General features: G+C 43.2%; 1 protein-coding gene across 12 annotated transcripts in view; it reads right to left on the reverse strand.

The window, feature by feature from the left end:
* The window catches only part of Tmem39a (transmembrane protein 39a), a 29,348-nt gene extending 18,904 nt beyond the window's left edge, over positions 1–10,444 (reverse strand). For 7 of the 12 annotated variants that reach the window (XR_015632670.1, XR_015632673.1, XR_015632669.1 and 4 more), the window contains exons 1-3: positions 10,157–10,444; positions 8,939–9,130; positions 964–1,186 (exon numbers count right to left, since the gene is read on the reverse strand). Coding sequence is in view for 2 of the 12 variants with exons in the window: in XM_087575827.1 (XP_087431953.1) it covers positions 964–1,186; positions 8,939–9,051 (336 nt within the window). In the remaining 10 variants the exon portion in view is untranslated. The remainder of the gene's footprint in view (positions 1–963; positions 1,187–8,938; positions 9,131–10,156) is intronic. The other 5 variants (XR_015632674.1, XM_087575831.1, XM_087575828.1 and 2 more) reach the window with 2 other exon arrangements.
* Between the last annotated feature and the right edge of the window lie 6,971 nt (positions 10,445–17,415).

A 17,415-nucleotide genomic window follows, 5' to 3' on the forward strand; every position in this document is an offset into this window, starting at 1 on the left:
ACCTCTCCAGCCCATAACAACTCAGCACTCAGAGCTGGTTCCCAGCTCAATTTCATCTTTGTAAGAGAATTTATTTTATTCAGATTAACAATATATATAATGTACTTAAAGAACACTCCAACCTCCCTTATATTTAGGCCTGTGTATGTGAAAATGATGGAGGCATGTCTCGTAAGACATGCTCCTTAGAAACTGGGGCTGTAGCCCAGCTGGTAAAACAGACAGGAAGAGGAAGACTGGCAATTTACCATCATCCTTAGTACATAATGGGTCTGAGGACAGCCTGGAATATATGAAGTCCTGTCTCAAAACAAACACTGTCTTTTATGCTTTCCTACCCATTTCTAGTTCACAAAGGTTAACTACATCTACCTTAAAGGACAAATCAAAATGGCAGTCTAAGGAAGAACTGCATCAGACTGTCACGTGTTACGGACATTACATAATTTGGGGGTTTGCTTCAAAAATTATTATCCAAATTCAGCTTTTAAAAAGACATAGTTGATGCTAGAGTTATAGCTTAGTGCTCAAGTATGTTGTCTAGAATGCATAGGGTCCTGAGTTTGATTCCTGCTACCACTGAGAAAGTGGCTGGAATTTAATCATAGTGGCATCTGGCAATGAATTCAACACAATGTAGAGAAAGCCAAATAGTGCAAACTTTATGTTATTAAACATTTCTATTATTTTAATTTCTATTTGTTTTCTTTGGCAATATTTATATTTTAACAATTTTAGGGAGTTTTATTTCTGAAAATAATCTGATGTTTGGTAGCAAGATACTTTATTAGAGGATTTATTTCTAGATAGGTGGTAGCGCTATGGAGGCAGAAGTAGGAAAATTAACAGTTTCAAGGTCATCCTTGGCTACACACAGAGTTCAGGACCAGCCTGGGTTATGTGAGACCCTGCAGCTGCTTTCTTGCCTGCTGACAATGAACTTAAAGGCATCTCAAGACTTACCAGTGAAGTACAAGATGCAGGATGATTGTATGGATACCACCACACGGTCTTATAGATGTTGATATACTGAATGAACAGAACAATCAGCAGGTAGATGAAGAAAAGAAATTCAAAGAACAGGCTCCCATCTACTGGTAAGTCGGGGATTTGGCAATGACGAACAGGACCTGGGGTAATTAAGGCTGTGGTGGGTGGGACTGGAAGGCCAATAGCACTACCATTCCTGAAAGAGAAATCACAGTTAACTCAGTGATAGCCTTCGGTGTTACCCTCCATCTACTCTACTGCTGGCTTTCCCCACTCCTTCTCTTCCCCACACATTATCAGTGATCAGTGATGTAGCTATGTCTCACCACTGTCTCCTGGGTGAGCAAGACTAAAATTTCTCCACAGCTCTCCTTCAATTTAGTCTCATTACACAATCCATGCTACCCACCCCAAAGTCCTGACACTAGTCCATAGCTTATTCTGCTGGCTGCCCAAGTTAAAATAACCATCTAAACCACAACATCTGTCATCTGTCTGTCCATATCATCCACTCTCTAAAGGACTGGACTCCAATTTATAAAGTTTTCTTTAGCCTCACTTCCCCTCTCAATGCACTATCTTGATTCAACCACTTAACCAATGTTCACCTAAATCACTGCACCAAACCCCACATGTACCTCTGCTCTGCCTTAGGATCTCTCTATGTGAAATTACTCTTAAACTGTAAAATAGTTCTGCATTGCCAATGATATAACAGCCAAAGCTTTTTAGTAAGTCATGAGGCCCTGTCCTTAACAGGTGGCCTTAACCACAAGTCCCTCCTCTACCTGCACCACACACGATAGCCATGCTATGAGCTATCTGAGATGCATGTGTTATTCTTTCTGTGGATGCGTTCTCTTTAAATATACTATACCCACACCACCATTACCTTTCTTAACTTCTCACACACATAGTTATTGACAAAATTTATTTATGTTTTCTTATTCATTCTTCAAGACTCTTTGTTTTGTTTTAAGACAGAGTTTCCCCGTGAAGCCCTGGATGTTCTGGAATTCACTCTGTAGACCAGGCTGGCCTCAAACTGTGTCTGCTCCTGAGTGTTGGGATTAAAGGTGTGTGCCACCACCACCCAGCTTCATTCTTCTTGACTTTTAAGAGCCTGGGGGAGGGGGATCCTACCTCCGTGACAAAGTAGTAACTAAGCATGTACAAATTATCTGGGTTAGATCTGTAGAATCACAAAAAGAGGAAGAAAAAGAAAAGAAAAGAAAGAAAAAGAAAAGGAAAAAAGAAAAGACCTACTTAGTTAGGAGGATAGTTCAGTGGGTAAAGGTGCCAAGATTTGAATACTGGGACCGTACAGAAAACAAAACAAAACTCTGCGAGCTGTCCTCTGACCTCCATACATGGCACATGGCACATGCGTGTGCTCTCCCCATGCACAAGATATAGGGCTGGGGGGAAGATTGCTTTGGGGGATGTTTCAAACAAATGCTGGCACATCTCTCTTCATCAAACTTAAATTAATTATGCCTTTAATAGTGTATTTTTAATTCCGTCGCATAGTTTTTGCATCTAGATTTATGTCTTAGCTACTTGTTCATAATCCTGAGGACAAAAAAACTTTCCTTAATTCACTGCAGATATATACATTCCAGAAGACAGCAGACCAGTAGTCACAAAGAGAACGACAAAGTCAGTCCCTATCTGGTTCTGCTGTCCATGTCTCCTCACAGGTCAGAGAGAGCTTAGCTGTCCACAGTGAGAAGACAGAGATAGAAATAGTTTCCAGGAAATAGTTGGAGATCTAAAAGTTCATTCTTGTTTACACAACAAGGAAAAGAATGTTTTGTTTTAATACCCAAAGAAGGAACAATATTAGTGCTACCACTCTAAAGTTTCCAAATATAGGATTCCAACTGGTATGTGGCATTTACAGTTCTTTGAGGAACTCCTGGGAACACGAAGTTTGCTCATCTGAATAGTGAAGAACAGTATGACTTGAAGGAAAAGGATCAGCACCACCGCTACTACCTCACTTCAGTTAGCCATAAATGTCGACTAAAGATGCTGATGAAATGTCCTAAGACCAGGAGACTCTAATCTAACAAAGGAGAAATTCTTCTACCCCTTCAATCAAAATCAAGGGTGAAAGCAAGTGCAACTCACATGCTATTTAAGAGTTTAAAGGTCATAAGTTCTCCAAGGGTGGATACTTGTCCCACTAACCAAGCCAATGAAATGCTTGCTTCAGAACAGACACTTAAAGTTTTGACACAGAAGATTCACGCTTGTGATACCCTCTGCAGCTTTAGCTTTTTAAAACTTCAAGCCAAAAGACAAGAGACTAAGGTCAGATAACGCAATAAAGGGCATCAGAAGAAAAAGGAAAAGCACTCCTATATAAAGAGAATATGTAAGACCAAGTCGTCTTCTAAAATGTTGGAAGTTCTATAAAGTTGAAAGCTGGAGAGGGATATGTCAAAAGTTCTAAAACCAAAATCATTTAAAAAACTGAACAATGCACATATATTAAAATGCTATATTATACTCCATATATATGGCTATAAACCTATCAAACATAAAAATACCAAGAAATTTAAGAATCAACACACTTGATCAGTGGGGATCAAGAAACTAATTACAGAATATTTAGGAAGAATAAAACATGCCATTCCTGGTCTGAGGATACAGCTCAATGGTAAAGTGCCTGCATAACATGTAGAAGGAAAGGCCTGGGTCCCATCCCTAGTACACAGAAGGCAGGGAGAGCCATTTAATGATACAGACTCAGGTCTGAGAGTCCTAACTTTCCTGCTGTTTTTGTTGCTGTTGTATTGAATGTCTGATGCTCCTGCTTCTACCGCCAGTATCACAGAATTACAGGCCAGTCTGCCACCACCCTGGTTCAAGGGTTTGCTGAGGTCTAACCCAGAGCATCTAGTATGCTAGCCTGTACTCCACCTACTGAGTTACACTCCCTCACAGATTGAAGGACTCTCTATTCAGGGTGCACATAACTCTAACCACAGCAATTTCTTAAGGCACACAAGGTACTACCAAGAACGCCCACTAGAAACTACAATCCCTAGACTTTCCTGTCTTTCTTTCCTTAAACAGGTCTCCCGATGGCCTAGAAATCCCTACATAGACCAGGTTATCTTTGAGCTCACAGAGCTGCCTCTGCCTCTCCTCTGCCTCTCCTCTGCCTCTCTGCCTCTGCCTCTGCCTCTGCCTCTGCCTCTGCCTCTGAGCACTGGGATTACAGATGTTCACACTGCACGGGGCAACACCCAACTATCCACTGCAGACGAGCCATAAGAGCACTCTCTCCTTAGCATCAGCCTCTCCAAGGGAAAGCTACTGCCAAGCTGGCTGGCACAAAAGTAAAATCACTGAGACATTCCTACGGCCTGCACAAGGGCTTTCCAGAAAAGTTCACTAAGAGGGAAACTCACTGTGAATGGGACTTGCCACCCACGGCCTGAGATGAAATAGGCAAGGGGAAGTGTGAATAGTAGCACAGTTCCCGGGTCTCCAAGAAGTGAAGTCCCAACTGCAGGCCTTGCCTCCATGACCTCTGTCACATCTCTCCACAGAGGGGACCAAAAGCTGCTTTTGTTAGGCTGTGTCACCACAACAAGAAAAGTTAATTTATACAGCTGTCTTCACAAAGACCTACTTAGGACGACATCTAGTATGTGGCTGGTAAACATCTCCCTCCACTAATTAAAAATAAGACCACCTCCCCTAGATGTAAGAATGGTTCACTGTGATTCACACTCAACTCTCACTAGGTGCTTGCACACAGTTTGTGCCTAAAGACTCACGAGCAGGCAAGATCGCTCTTTGATTTGTGGGACAGCAAGCAGCACAGGTGAGATAAACAAGTGAATAAATCAAGAAAGACTCAAAAGGAGAGCAGGTGTGGTGGCACATACCTATAATCCCACTTGGGAGCTCTCTGCAAGTTCAGGGCCAGCCTGGGCTACACAGCAAGCTCCAGCAAGTTATCCTCAGACTTCCAGAAATACACCATGCACTCACAGACCCAGTCCCATCCCCAAATAAATTAAGTTTCTCTGTGTGACAGCCCTGGCTGTCCTGGAACTAGTTTTGTATTTTGTAGACCAGGTTAGCCTCAAACTCAAGAGACCTACCAGTCTCTGACTCCCAAGAGCTGGAATAAAAGGCACATACACCACCACCACCACCACATCCAGCTTATAATTTTTTTTTTTTTTTAAAAAAGAGAAACAAGCCTGTTTTGTTTTACTGGGGATGGGGGGGGGTGTTGATAAATGTACCCCAGTGACTCTGAGCCTAAGTTCCTCCTGCCCTACCTCTCTGTGCTGGAACTACAGGTGTGCACTTGTGTGCCTCAATTAAAAAAATGGCTTTTTCCAGGGGTTGGGGATTTAGCTCAGCGGTAGAGTGCTTCCCTAGCAAGCGCAAGGCCCTGGGTTCGGTCCCCAGCTCCGAAAAAAAAAGAAAAAAAAAATGACTTTTTCCAAACCAACCTTGTGAGGCAAACATACAATTTCATAAATAATATATCAATGAGAGTCACAACAATTCTTAAATCAATTACCTTTCATTTTTAATCTACTGAAAAACACATTCTTCCATCCCCTCATCTAAAATTGCAAAGATCACATATTTTAAAAGAGAATGGTAGTTCAAACCAAACATGACCAAACCTCAAAAGCCAATAAAAGGCACAAGAAAGAATAGGAAAATATATCCGAAGTCCCTCCTCAAAATAAATAAATAAATTTTAACATGAGCATTGCTAAAGTCAGTTAAAACTATCAATACTGCCAGGAATGGTGGTACATGCCTTTAACCCCTGTACTTAGGAGACAGAGGCAGGCAGTCCAAGTCTGAGGCCATCGTAGTTTACAGTTTGTTCCAGGCCAGCCAGACTCTGTCTCTAATAATCATAATAATTTCATCATCACCATCATCATCACCATCACCACCACCACCATCATCATATTTTATTTAAAATACCAGCATTTTCAAATGTTTCTCTTTCCTCCCCCACACTGTTTATAGAATCCAAGAGTAAGCAGAACTACCTAGGAATGAAGCTTCAGCCCTAGTCACTCTGTGTTTGAGGTAAGCCTGAGTATGTAGCCAAAGCTGCCCTTGTGCTCTAGATCCTTCCACCCTAGCCGCAGATGTGCACCACCAAAGCTAGGCTTTAGCTCCTTTTGAACTGCAGACTGCTTCCTTTCCTTATCCTTAAAGATATTTTCAAAATTTCAGTACTTAAAACATTAAAAGTTAGTCTGAGAGGACCAGCAAACCTAGCCAACTACGAGATTTCCTGATCACTTTTTCCTTCTAAGCTACCCCGAGCAGATCAGGAAGAAGCCCATGGAGCAGCCTTGAGAACAATAAACTAGAGGAGGAATGGGCAAAGCCAATGGACAAACTGACTCAGCTGACCTGGGTGGCCGGATGGGTAGCCGCTTCCATGCCCACCGCTCTGAAGCTAGGCACTCAGTTGACGGGAATGACTTCCGCAAGTGGGAGAGGATCATTGTTAGGTCAAGTGTATGTGAGTAGCTGTACTCCTCTGCTAGAACCTCCACATAAACTCAAATATACCAAGAGAGCTTGAAAGACAGACGTGTACTAACTGGTAACTCTGGAATCCAAAATCAAGACACGAAAACCCTCTTTTTAGGGAGGAAAAAAAGACTATTTGAGCAAAAATTATCTTGCCCAAGTGCATGACCAGGTAAAAGTATCTCTGTGCTGGTGCACGATCCTCCAGAGACTCCCCCTAAGTAAGATCAACAATAACTCATCCTGGGTGGGCCATGTAGCCCGGTAGTGAAGCACATGCTTAGCATATGTGTGTGTGTGTGTGTGTGTGTGTGCCAAGCATAGGAACCTCCCTTTGAGTTGTTGGTCAGAGAACTACAAGGCTCCCCAAACTCTTGTTGATGGCACCACACATATCAGGCACAGAACTTAAAAGGAACAGAGCTGAAATTGACCTGGAAACCTCCTTCCTGAGTACTAGCTCTCATAGTGAGAGGTGCTATGTAAGCGGCCAACAGAGAGAAGCACTCTTCCGAAGCTGTAAAGCATATGAACCACAACAATGACTGGACCAGTCAGAGATACCCCCAATGATACAACAGCGGCCCTTTTATCTTGGGTGGTAGTCCATAACTGTCTAGCCGAACTTAAAGGCCACTCAGTACTGTAAACATAGCCAACTGTCCATGGCCAGAGAAGTCCCAGACCGGAGAGGAAAACCTACTACTGGTCATGTTCCTAAACCTGTATTTTCTAACCATATGCTAAATATTTATTTGTTATACCCACAGATAAATGTAGCCCTCATCAGAGCTTCTTTTTGCAATGGATTGAGACTCTTACAATTAGTCAAATGCAGTTAGACTGGAGGTGCCCAACTCACACTGCTACATCTGCAACACAACACCTAGGGCTCAGGAAAAAAAATACCAGAAAATCAGACAGAAAGAGTCTCCAGGATACCTATTGGCAGACAGTGCCTGCTAGGCATGACAGGAAAAAACACACTTATGGAATGTTATGGGTTATGGCTGCCAGAACATGACAGCATAGTGTCAAGAGCAGCTGTCATGTCAACACGGAGCTAAGGTCATCAATGACTGCAGAGAGAGGGAGATTGCTTACCTCCTGGAACAAAATTCTGCATAGGATGAGAGGTCAGCTCTAAAAACTTACATATGAGCAACACTCAATAGACTCAGTAGGTTGTACATACATATGCACACATATGCACGCACACAGAACAGTAACTAAAGAGAGCACAAACTGGGGATGATGCGGGAGTTGGGGTGGGAGTGCTGTAGATACTGTGCTCCTGTACAAAGTTCTAAAACAAAGCTATGAAAGCTGGGCATAGTGCTACATACTCTTGTGATCCCAGCACTGAGGACAAAGGTAGATCCCTGGAGCTCAAAAGCTAGCCAACCTAGCCTATCTGGTGACTTTTTGGCCACTGAGAGCCCATGTCCCAAAGACAGAGGTGATGAGTGCCTGATGAATAACACCTCAGCTTGTCCTTGGCCTACACATATATACACACTCATGCACACGTGCACACAAACTCAAATTCTAGAATCCTGTATAACCTGGCACAATTCTTAACATTTTTAGGCTACAGTTTATAGTTATTATTAACATCAAACAACTTTTTGCCAGAATAACTTTTAATAATAAAATGTGGGGGATTAAAAGAAGAAATACTGGGTTGGGGATTTAGCTCAGTGGTAGAGCGCTTGCCTAGCAACCACAAGGTCCTGGGTTCGGTCCCCAGCTCCGAAAAAAAGAGGGGAAAAAAAAAAAAAAAAAAGAAATTCTCATGAGCCCTCACCTCTAACTGAGGAGCTATGAACAGTTCATGGTTTCCTGGGGTGGATTAAGTCAGTTTTCTTTAAGGCTGTGGCTGCTGGTAGGTCAGCCACATTTCAGTAGATGGTCCCACAACTGGAAGTAAATGGGCGGGACAAAGTGACCTCAAGGGGTAATTTTCTAAGGGAGTTGAAGGATAAAGATACGGTTCCAGGGTTAAGAGCATTATCTGCTCTTCCAGAGAACCAAGGTTTGGTTCCCAAATATATATGGTGGCTCAGAACCATCTAAACCCCAGTTGTAAGGGATGCAACAACCTCTTTTGCTATCTATAGGCACCAGGCATGCAAGTGGTACACAGACATACGTGTAGACAGAACACCCATACACATAAAAAAAAAGAATTGGACACTTCTACTTTGTGGTCCCTGTATTAACATTACCTGCCAAGAACTCTGAAACACTAAGTTTTCAGTCTTCGAAGGCAGAATTTCTACTTCAATGACAAGAACCAAGTTTGGTAAGCAAACATTTGAATAGTATTATTTTTATATCAGCCTTACTGATAATAGGATGTCATAAATTATGCCAAGTAGTATGCACAGAATTATATTGTCTTTACCTGTTCCTCAAGCCTGTTCCATTGCCACAGCCGCCACCAACCAAAGTCTGAATAGAAGGTAAAGCTGACCGGCTGAGTTGCTGCCGACTAGGACCCCTCCTTCTACTGGGCATGTCCAGGAACCAGGTAGTTTCCAGTGCCACCCGAAGTTGCAACCCAGGCTAACTTATTTCAGGTCAACTTATTTCAACTCTGGATAAAAATTTAAAAAATAATAATTAATAAATGAATAAATAAAACTAAATAACATAACTTTTTTGTAGAAGTCTGTGTAACAGCAAATGTTAAAACTAAGTGAGCAGCTCTTCTAAAATCCAGATTGAATTTTCAAACAAACGTTCCCATTCCTATATACTGCTTGGATCTCTGGGTAAGGTCAGAAGCTTAAATTCTGATGTACACCTTGTTCAGTATTAAGGCAAGTCATGATTTGTACCTTTTGTTGCTGACTTTTGTTAAATAAAACAGACTATAATCTACAAGGTGGAAGTCTACAAGAAACACTACTCAATTCTAGTATGATATTTCACATTAAAGTCACATGAAATACGGGACACATATCCCTGTCCAAAATAACAGGTTGTTATCAAGAAATCTGGCTGAGATAAGGCTTGCCACATATTTCTGACCTTGACCAAGTCGTTTGACCAGAGTTTGCTTCTTCATTTCATTCAAATGGCTGCCCTTTTCAGAAAAGCTACTGTAAAACCACTAGGAAATTAAATGAAACTGCAAAATTAAAGGGCGAAAAAGGTCTTCACGATGAAGGGGTGGGGGGGAGGTCAGAAGAGGACGTTATGTTTTCCTCACTTTAGGCAAATATGGTTCTGCCAACGTATACCAAGTACTTCCTAAATACAACTAAAAATACGCTGAAGACTTTAGGAAAAGAATTTTTTCCTTCGGAAAATTACTACTGCAAATGTTCTCTATTCCAGATCCTTTGAGTGCAGGCTATCAAACGCCAGGTGGGACAAAGAATCCAAACTGTTGGCGGCAAAGACAGCTGATCCCTGCTCAATTAAAGAGAGAGTAAGGTGAAGGCAAAAGGCTGGGACGCTCTGGCGAAAGACAGTTTAAAAGTGGACGGCGAGAAACCACAAACTTGAGTAGATTAGCCTCCAAAAAGGAATCACCTAGTGGTCCCAGTCCGGCGACCGAAAGGACCGAAGCACGCCAGGGACAGAGAGATGACAAAGCAGGTTAAGTAAAACTCACGCATGGAACAGGCTGGCCACGGAGAGAGATCCCTGGGAGGAGGAGGCGGCTTCACAGACCCGACACCGGGCACCCGAACTCACTCCCTTCTTTGAAGCGCTCCAAAACAGCTGCCCGGACGCAGGCAGGATCCCACAGGACAGTCGAAGAAACGTGTCGGGTCTCTACGTTACCAGACCCCGACCGGGAGTCCGTGCCAGAGCCAGACCTGAAGTCAGAAGCAGAGCCTGACCCCATCACCAAGCCTCATCATCCTCAGCTTCCATCGCCCAGGAGCTGAGGAGACGTGGCAGCGCACGGCGATGACGTCAGCTCTGCGTCGAGCTGGCCCCCGGAAACAGACTTGCGGCCAGCAGAGCCGGCTCGCCATCCTCCCGGCGCACCTGCGCAGTAGGACTCTCCCGTCCGCCCTAACTTTCCGGCCCACGTGTGGCTTGAGGGTTTTTTGGTTGTGGTTGTTGTTTGTTTGTTTGTTTTGTCTTCCCTCCAAATTCCCCAGGCTTTAGTCAGCTGGTATCTAAAGAAAGCCTTAGGAGAGGAGGGAGATTCGGAAATGCGACCTAAGGTCACGTCATTCATATGCAAACGACTGTTGTAGACACTTCAGACTCCAGCTTCCCCTTCCCCCCAGCACGGACTGTGTGTTAAATAATGAACTATGTAGATGCTAGAGATAAAAACCGAGTTCTAGAAAAGTTCAGTGTAGTAAAAAAGAGAACCCAGCAACAAGCGTCAGTAATGCTGTTAATAACAATAAATGGCACGGTTAGAAGTACATCTGAGGTCCAGGGATGGTATCCTAAAAAAGGTTCTTAGCCGAGGCTCCAAAGATGAGTAAGCTGTTTTCCGGTGGACAGTACTTGGTAGATAAAAAGATAAGGAGGACTCAATAACACAGCTCACTTTACCATGCTGAATTCAATCGCCAACCTTCACCCCACCAAAAAAAAGATGGGCAGCCCAATGATTCATTCCAGAACTGTTTGATATTAAAACAGTATCAAGGGCGGGAGAGACGGCTCAGCGGTTAAGAGCACTGACTGCTCTTCCAGAGGTCCTGAGTTCAATTCCCAGCAACCACATGGTGGCTCACAACCATCTGTAATGGGATCTGATGTCCTCTTCTGGTGTGTCTGGAGACAGCTACAGTGTACTTATATATAGTAAATGAATAAGTCTTTAAAAAAAAAAAAACAGTATCAAAATGAAGCCTGGTGTGTTGGTGGAAGCCAGAGGATCACGAGTTCAAGATTATCCTCAGCTACATGTAAGCCGGTGCTACATAAAACGCATGGGGGGTTGGAGGGAAGCAAGTAGGTAAGCACTGCAAATTTTAAAAATTAAAACAACCCACAAAACTGCCAGTCAATAATTCAGCCAATGAACTAAGCAGATGTTTCTCATAAGAAAACAGATACAAGGCTGGGACTTTCAATCCCAGGATTCAGGAGGCAAAGAGAGGCAAATCGCTGAGTTTGAGGTCACACTGGTCTAGGGACTGCACAGTCAGACCCTGTCTCAAAGAAAAATGTCCAATAAACATGTTTAAAAGTGTTCCGGGGTTGGGGATTTATCTCAGTGGTAGAGCGCTTGCCTAGCAAACGCAAGGCCCTGGGTTCGGTCCCCAGCTCCGGAAAAAAAAAAAAAAAAAAAAAAGTGTTCCACATCTTTACTTCTCATGAGGTTACAAATTAAAACCACTTTGAGATTCCAGCTCACCTCAGTCAGATTTTTCATCTTCAAGAAAAAAAGATAAACAAATGTAAATAAATAAAAACGTTGGCTAAGAGAGAGAGAGAGAGAGAGAGAGAGAGAGAGAGAGAGAGAGATCCTAGCAGTCATTATGGAGGCTTCTGAAAATTAAAACAAACAAAAACCCCTATGACAGGACCTGGCTGTACCAGTCCTGACCATATATACCCAAAGATAATTGCACATCCACGTTTGCTGCTGTTTCATTCGCAATAGCAAGGATACTGAGTCAGTCTACATTTCTATCTTCAGATGGATGGATCACAAAAAAGTGATCTGTACATGATGGATTTTATTAAGCCGTGAAGAAAAAATGAAAGGACTGGAAAAGATGATATGAAGTGAGGCAACAGGTTTGAAAAGAGAAGTGCCATGAGTTCCCTCTCATATGTATATTAATTGTTTATTATGTGTATGTGATGTATGTGTGTGGGGGTAGGGGCGAGTCTGGGCATGTGAATGCACAAGTATGGAGGTCACAGGACAGCCATGAGTACTTTCCACCTTGTCTGAGACAGGGTCCCCTTGTTAATGGCTGTTTCTATGCCAGGCTGTGTGACCTTTGAGCATCTGGGGATTCTCATGCCTCTGCCTCCCATGCTTGCTAGGACCACAGACACATACTACCACATCCAACTTGGCATAGCTTCTGGAGAACTCCTGGTCTCACGCTTGCACCGAAAGCACTTTCTACGCTGAACCTCTTCCCAGGTGTATGTCTTGATTTGTGTACGTGTGTGTTTGTGAAGGGATGAGTATGGGTAGAGATCGGGGAACTAGGAAGGGACCCAGAGCACGGGAAATGAGGCTTTTAAGGAAGCAGTGGGTGAGGAGGGAAATAAAATAACTGATATAAAAGAGGAAAGGGGAAACTGGAGCAAAGGTATTGCAGGAAGTTAGTGCAGGACCACAAGGGGACAACCAAGTAGGTGTGTAAGTGTGGTAAGGAAACCCGTTACTTTGTTAATTAAGAAATAAAATTTTAGAATCCCCCCCAAATCAAAACGAGAGTTTATATGAGATCTTCCCCAGACATCTTTGAATCAACTGTAGGACTAGTTAAACTTTATTAGAAATTGTTGCCCCTACACTATATTTCATTGGAATTTCACAACCAGGTTGGATAAGGAGCTTAGTGACTGAGCACTTGCTTAGCATAAGTGACATTCACAATTAAGATCCCCAGCACTGAAAAAGGAACGAAGACATCAAGGAGTGGCAGCATAGGCCTGTACTCTCATCCCTTTAGAAGTGGAGGCAGGAAGATCAAGAGTTCAAGGTCGTCCTCGGCTGCTTAGTGAGTTCCAAGCCAGCCCTGGTTATAAGAAAGCCCTACCAAAAAAATAAAGTAAACTAAACCTGCAAGCACTCGGGTAGCACACCATGATTCCCATTTCACAGAAGAAACATAAGAACTGAAAGCAAACAACGTGTTGAAAACAACCTACTAAGCCAGAATCGAAACAGTGGCTTGGCTGAAAGTGATCTAGCAAGAAAGTCCCTTTCTTCTTTTTACTTTTTGTCCCTCCCCGTTCCGTCCTGCTGAATCGATGCCCTCCCATGGGCTTCATCCCTGCTTGTACATGCGTATATCTTGTCAAGGCCTTCCACACAGAAACCCAGCTCCATTCCCCCTCACCCCAAAGGCAACAGAGACTCCCCTCCCGTACTCCCAGTCGGGACTGAGAGAGGGGAGTGTAAGGACGCGCCTGGATGTGCGAAAGGATGGATCGATCGAGCCTTTAAAAATTATTAGGCTGGTTACTTTGCAGGCAGGGGGTTGGGATGGAGGGTGACTAGAGATTTCTGTGTGGGGCTCTCCCGTCAACCTTTTCCCTAAGTGCCTGAGGGTCTCTGCACATGACTCTCCGTTCTCTTCAGGAACTGTCTCAATCTGAAAAGAAAATGTAAAGCAAGGAATAGGGGTGCAGCCAGTAACCTCCCCATTTGGGGTGCTAAGCCTGGGGGATTGCTGTGAGACAGACAGACAGACAGACAGACAGACACACACACACACACACACACACACACACACACACACACACACACACCCTATCTCAAAGATACAAATGTAAATAGCAGGTACTGACTTCCTGAGGTTGGATCCTACATCCCCTTTCAAGAAGAAACCCAGATGGTGATCTAAAGAAAAAGTCCCTGTCCTTCTCGGGAACTCCCTGTAATCCCCTACCTCACCCAAGTCCTTCCACCCTCTGAGCCTTAGAAAGTAGAGAAGTGAGACTAAGAGAGACCTCCATCCACTTTTCTCGTCTGGCCTCGAATAAATGCTGCCTACATCCGTCCCTCATCTTCCATATCCGATGATAGAGTAGCAAGGAATAGCAACTTTACCTTGCTGTAAAAGAATGGCTAATATCAAAGCCACTAAGGTGTTGAACCATGCTACCATGGTTCATTAACCCCAGTAACCCCCGAGGGGGCAGGCAGCAGGATCCTCTCAAGTTTGAGGCTAGCACGAGAATACACTTTTACAGTTTGTCTTCTTTCTTTCCTCCTTCCTTTCTTTTTTTTCGTTTAAGCCACACATGTGTTAAAGATTCTGCTAAGCTGACCCACCAAATTAGAAGTTTGTGATTGTAGCCAGATAGGATGTTGTGAATCCAGAGCCAAATTTATCAGGAGCTATTGTGGTCCTTTAATTGAGGAACGTCTCTCATAACCTCGAGTATTTGAGTGCTTGTATCCCAGTTGGAGGCACTGTTTGGAAAGGCTTAGGAAGTGTGGCCTTGTTGGAGGGAGTGTGTCTCTGGAGGCAGACTTTGAGAGTTTAAAAATATTTGCATTTTTTGTTTGTTCCCTTTGCTTCGTATTGGCAGTTCAAGATTGAGTCCTCAGCTTCCTGCTCCCTCTGACAATCCTTCCCTCCCGCATGGACTCTAAACCTCTGGAACCATAAGTGTAAATAAATTCTTCCTTTTGTAAGTCCCTTTGGCCACGGTGTTTTGTTTTGTTTTTAATCACAGCAATAGAAAAGTAACTAATGCAGATATCTATGGCCCCTTTAAGTGAATATTCATTGCCCAGCACTCAACGTTACTGACCAAAGACCAGCCTTGGCTTGGAGAAGGTTCTGAGGAAGGAGTGTCTGGGAGTGGCAGAACAAAGGACTCTAGGTCAAATCGTGGTTCCCAGCTGCTGGCCTTTGTTCTGAGGGAGACAGCTAGCCATACTGCTTTCTCTCTGTTCTCATTCTTTCTCTCTGAACTGCTTTCTCTGGAGATCTCCAGGCAGCAGTTCTCTCTTGCTTTCCTAAAACATTCTCACGCTAGCTCATGTCCTGAAGATCATAGGCCCAGTTTTTTGGTTTTTTGTTTTTGTTTTTGTTTTTTTCTTTTTTTTCGGAGCTGGGGACTGAACCCAGAGCCTTGTGCTTGCTAGGCAAGAGCTCTACCACTGAGCTAAATCCCCAAACCCCTGAGCTAAATCCCCAAACCCTCCAGTCTTTTATCTTACGTATCAATCCAATCATTGACTCCTGGTTTCCCTTTGATTATCCTATGACTCAGCATCCTGTGACCCTAGCCCGTTAATTCTTAGAGACAGCAAGCATACATTTTTTTTCTAACATTTCAAAAGAATTCAGAGATCTGCCTGCCTCTGTTACGCATAGATGTTAAAAAGGTAGCTGAGTAGAATCCTGTCCTGAAATTACCATTTCTACCTCACCTGCGCCTGAACTTCCGGTGTCCCGGGCTGACCTTGAACTCAGGATTCTGCCTGCCTCTGTATATGCCTGCCTTTGTATCTTTCTGAGAAGCTGGCTCATATTGTAACTGCCTCTATTCCTTTAGATTCATGACGTCTTTCATAATTCATATTGCATTCTTATCTTTTTGCATAATTGAGAAATTTTATTTTTTCTTTTTTTCATAGCAATGAGAAAGAAATTATGTATTTTCGAACTTATGTTTTTAGAGTTCTTTCCACAGTCTTAAGGGCTGTCCTGAAGGACCCAGCATTTATCATTTCGCTAAAACATTAGCCACACCTTTGCCACTAGGACTCATGCTGTTGGATTATCATGGAGTCACTAGTGCTAATAGGGAGAACATTCCTTAAAGGAGGAATGTGAAATACATACATTATTATACAAACACCCCTTATGCCCATGGCAGCCATCCACAAGTGTGGAGGCCCATATCTGCTGGCCCTGTCCCAGGGGCAGGAACCATATTATTCTGTCCCCACCCAAGCCATGCCAGACTCAGTCCTCACCTACCATGTTTTGTGACTATCATTTGAAACTTTTCAGGATGTGTGAACAGATTACTAGCTTCCAACAACCCAAAAGCTCAGACTGTCAGTAGATAGCAACTGTACCTGGAGCAGAGGTTTCTAGCTTTGCTGTAACCTACCTGATATTTCCACCAATGTATCTGGAAAAAAATGCCTCGACTCATGATTGTTTGTGCACCTGAACAAACTATGTCTTATTCCGTTTGCACGTATGGAGATTAGAAGACAACTTGTGAGAATCAGCTCTTTCCTTCCACTGAGGAATCCTGGCATCAAACCCCATTGGCAGCAGACACTGAAGTGACTTACTAAGGTGATTAAGCTTACCCAGTAAGCAATTCAACAGCCCTAGATTTTTTTAAAAAATTTTTTTAAGAGTCACACATAACCCAAGCCACCCTTAAAGCCTAATTGGTCTTCCCCCATCTCTGAGTGCTTGGATTATAAACATGTACCAAAATACCTGGGTAATCGTAGGGTAATAAAATCAGTTTGTCACCAATCCCAGTATGCTGGCTAGTTTTATATCACCTTGACACAAGCTAGAGTAACTTGGGAAGAGGCATTGGATCCCCTTACAGATGGTTGTGAGCCACCACGTAGTTGCTGGGAATTGAACTCAGGACCTCTGGAAGAGCAGTCAGTGCTCTTAACCAACAAGGCAGCTCTCCAGCCCCTATCATTGGTTTTTAAAAAGGTTTTATTTATGTGCTTGTATATCATATGTATGTGTGGATGCCAGAAGAGTGGATTAGATGCCCTGGAGCTGGAGTTATATGTGCTTTGAGACACACACCCCCTCTCCCATGTTGGTACTAGAAATTGAACCTTGGTCCTCCGGGAGAGCAGCAAGCACTTTTAAGCACTGAGCCATCTCTTCACCGTCTAGTTTTGTTATTAGTATTGCTTCTGGTTATCCCCCTGATGCAGCCACCGAAGTGCTGGTATTCATGGCATATGTCACCATGCCTGGTCACTTATGCCCTTTATGTGATGATCTAAGTGATTCTTATGCTTTTAATGAACAATTTTAAATCTCCTATGCTTTCCTAGAATTAGAAGAAAAATTTACTTTTCATGTTTTCAGTTCCCGTGGAAGTGTAATTTGTCAGTGATAAGGAACCTTTTTCCCATTTGTCTATTCTCACCAAGCGAGTTTCCTTAACCCATAAACCAAGTAGTTCCACCTTTATAGAATGTAATCCAATGACTCCTCATGACTGATATCCCAGGCTTACTAATGAATGTGA

The sequence above is a fragment of the Rattus norvegicus genome, chromosome 11 (assembly GCF_021556685.1).
Source record: "Rattus norvegicus strain SHRSP/BbbUtx chromosome 11, alternate assembly SHRSP_T2T, whole genome shotgun sequence".
In the NCBI taxonomy this organism is placed as follows: domain Eukaryota; kingdom Metazoa; phylum Chordata; class Mammalia; order Rodentia; family Muridae; genus Rattus; species Rattus norvegicus.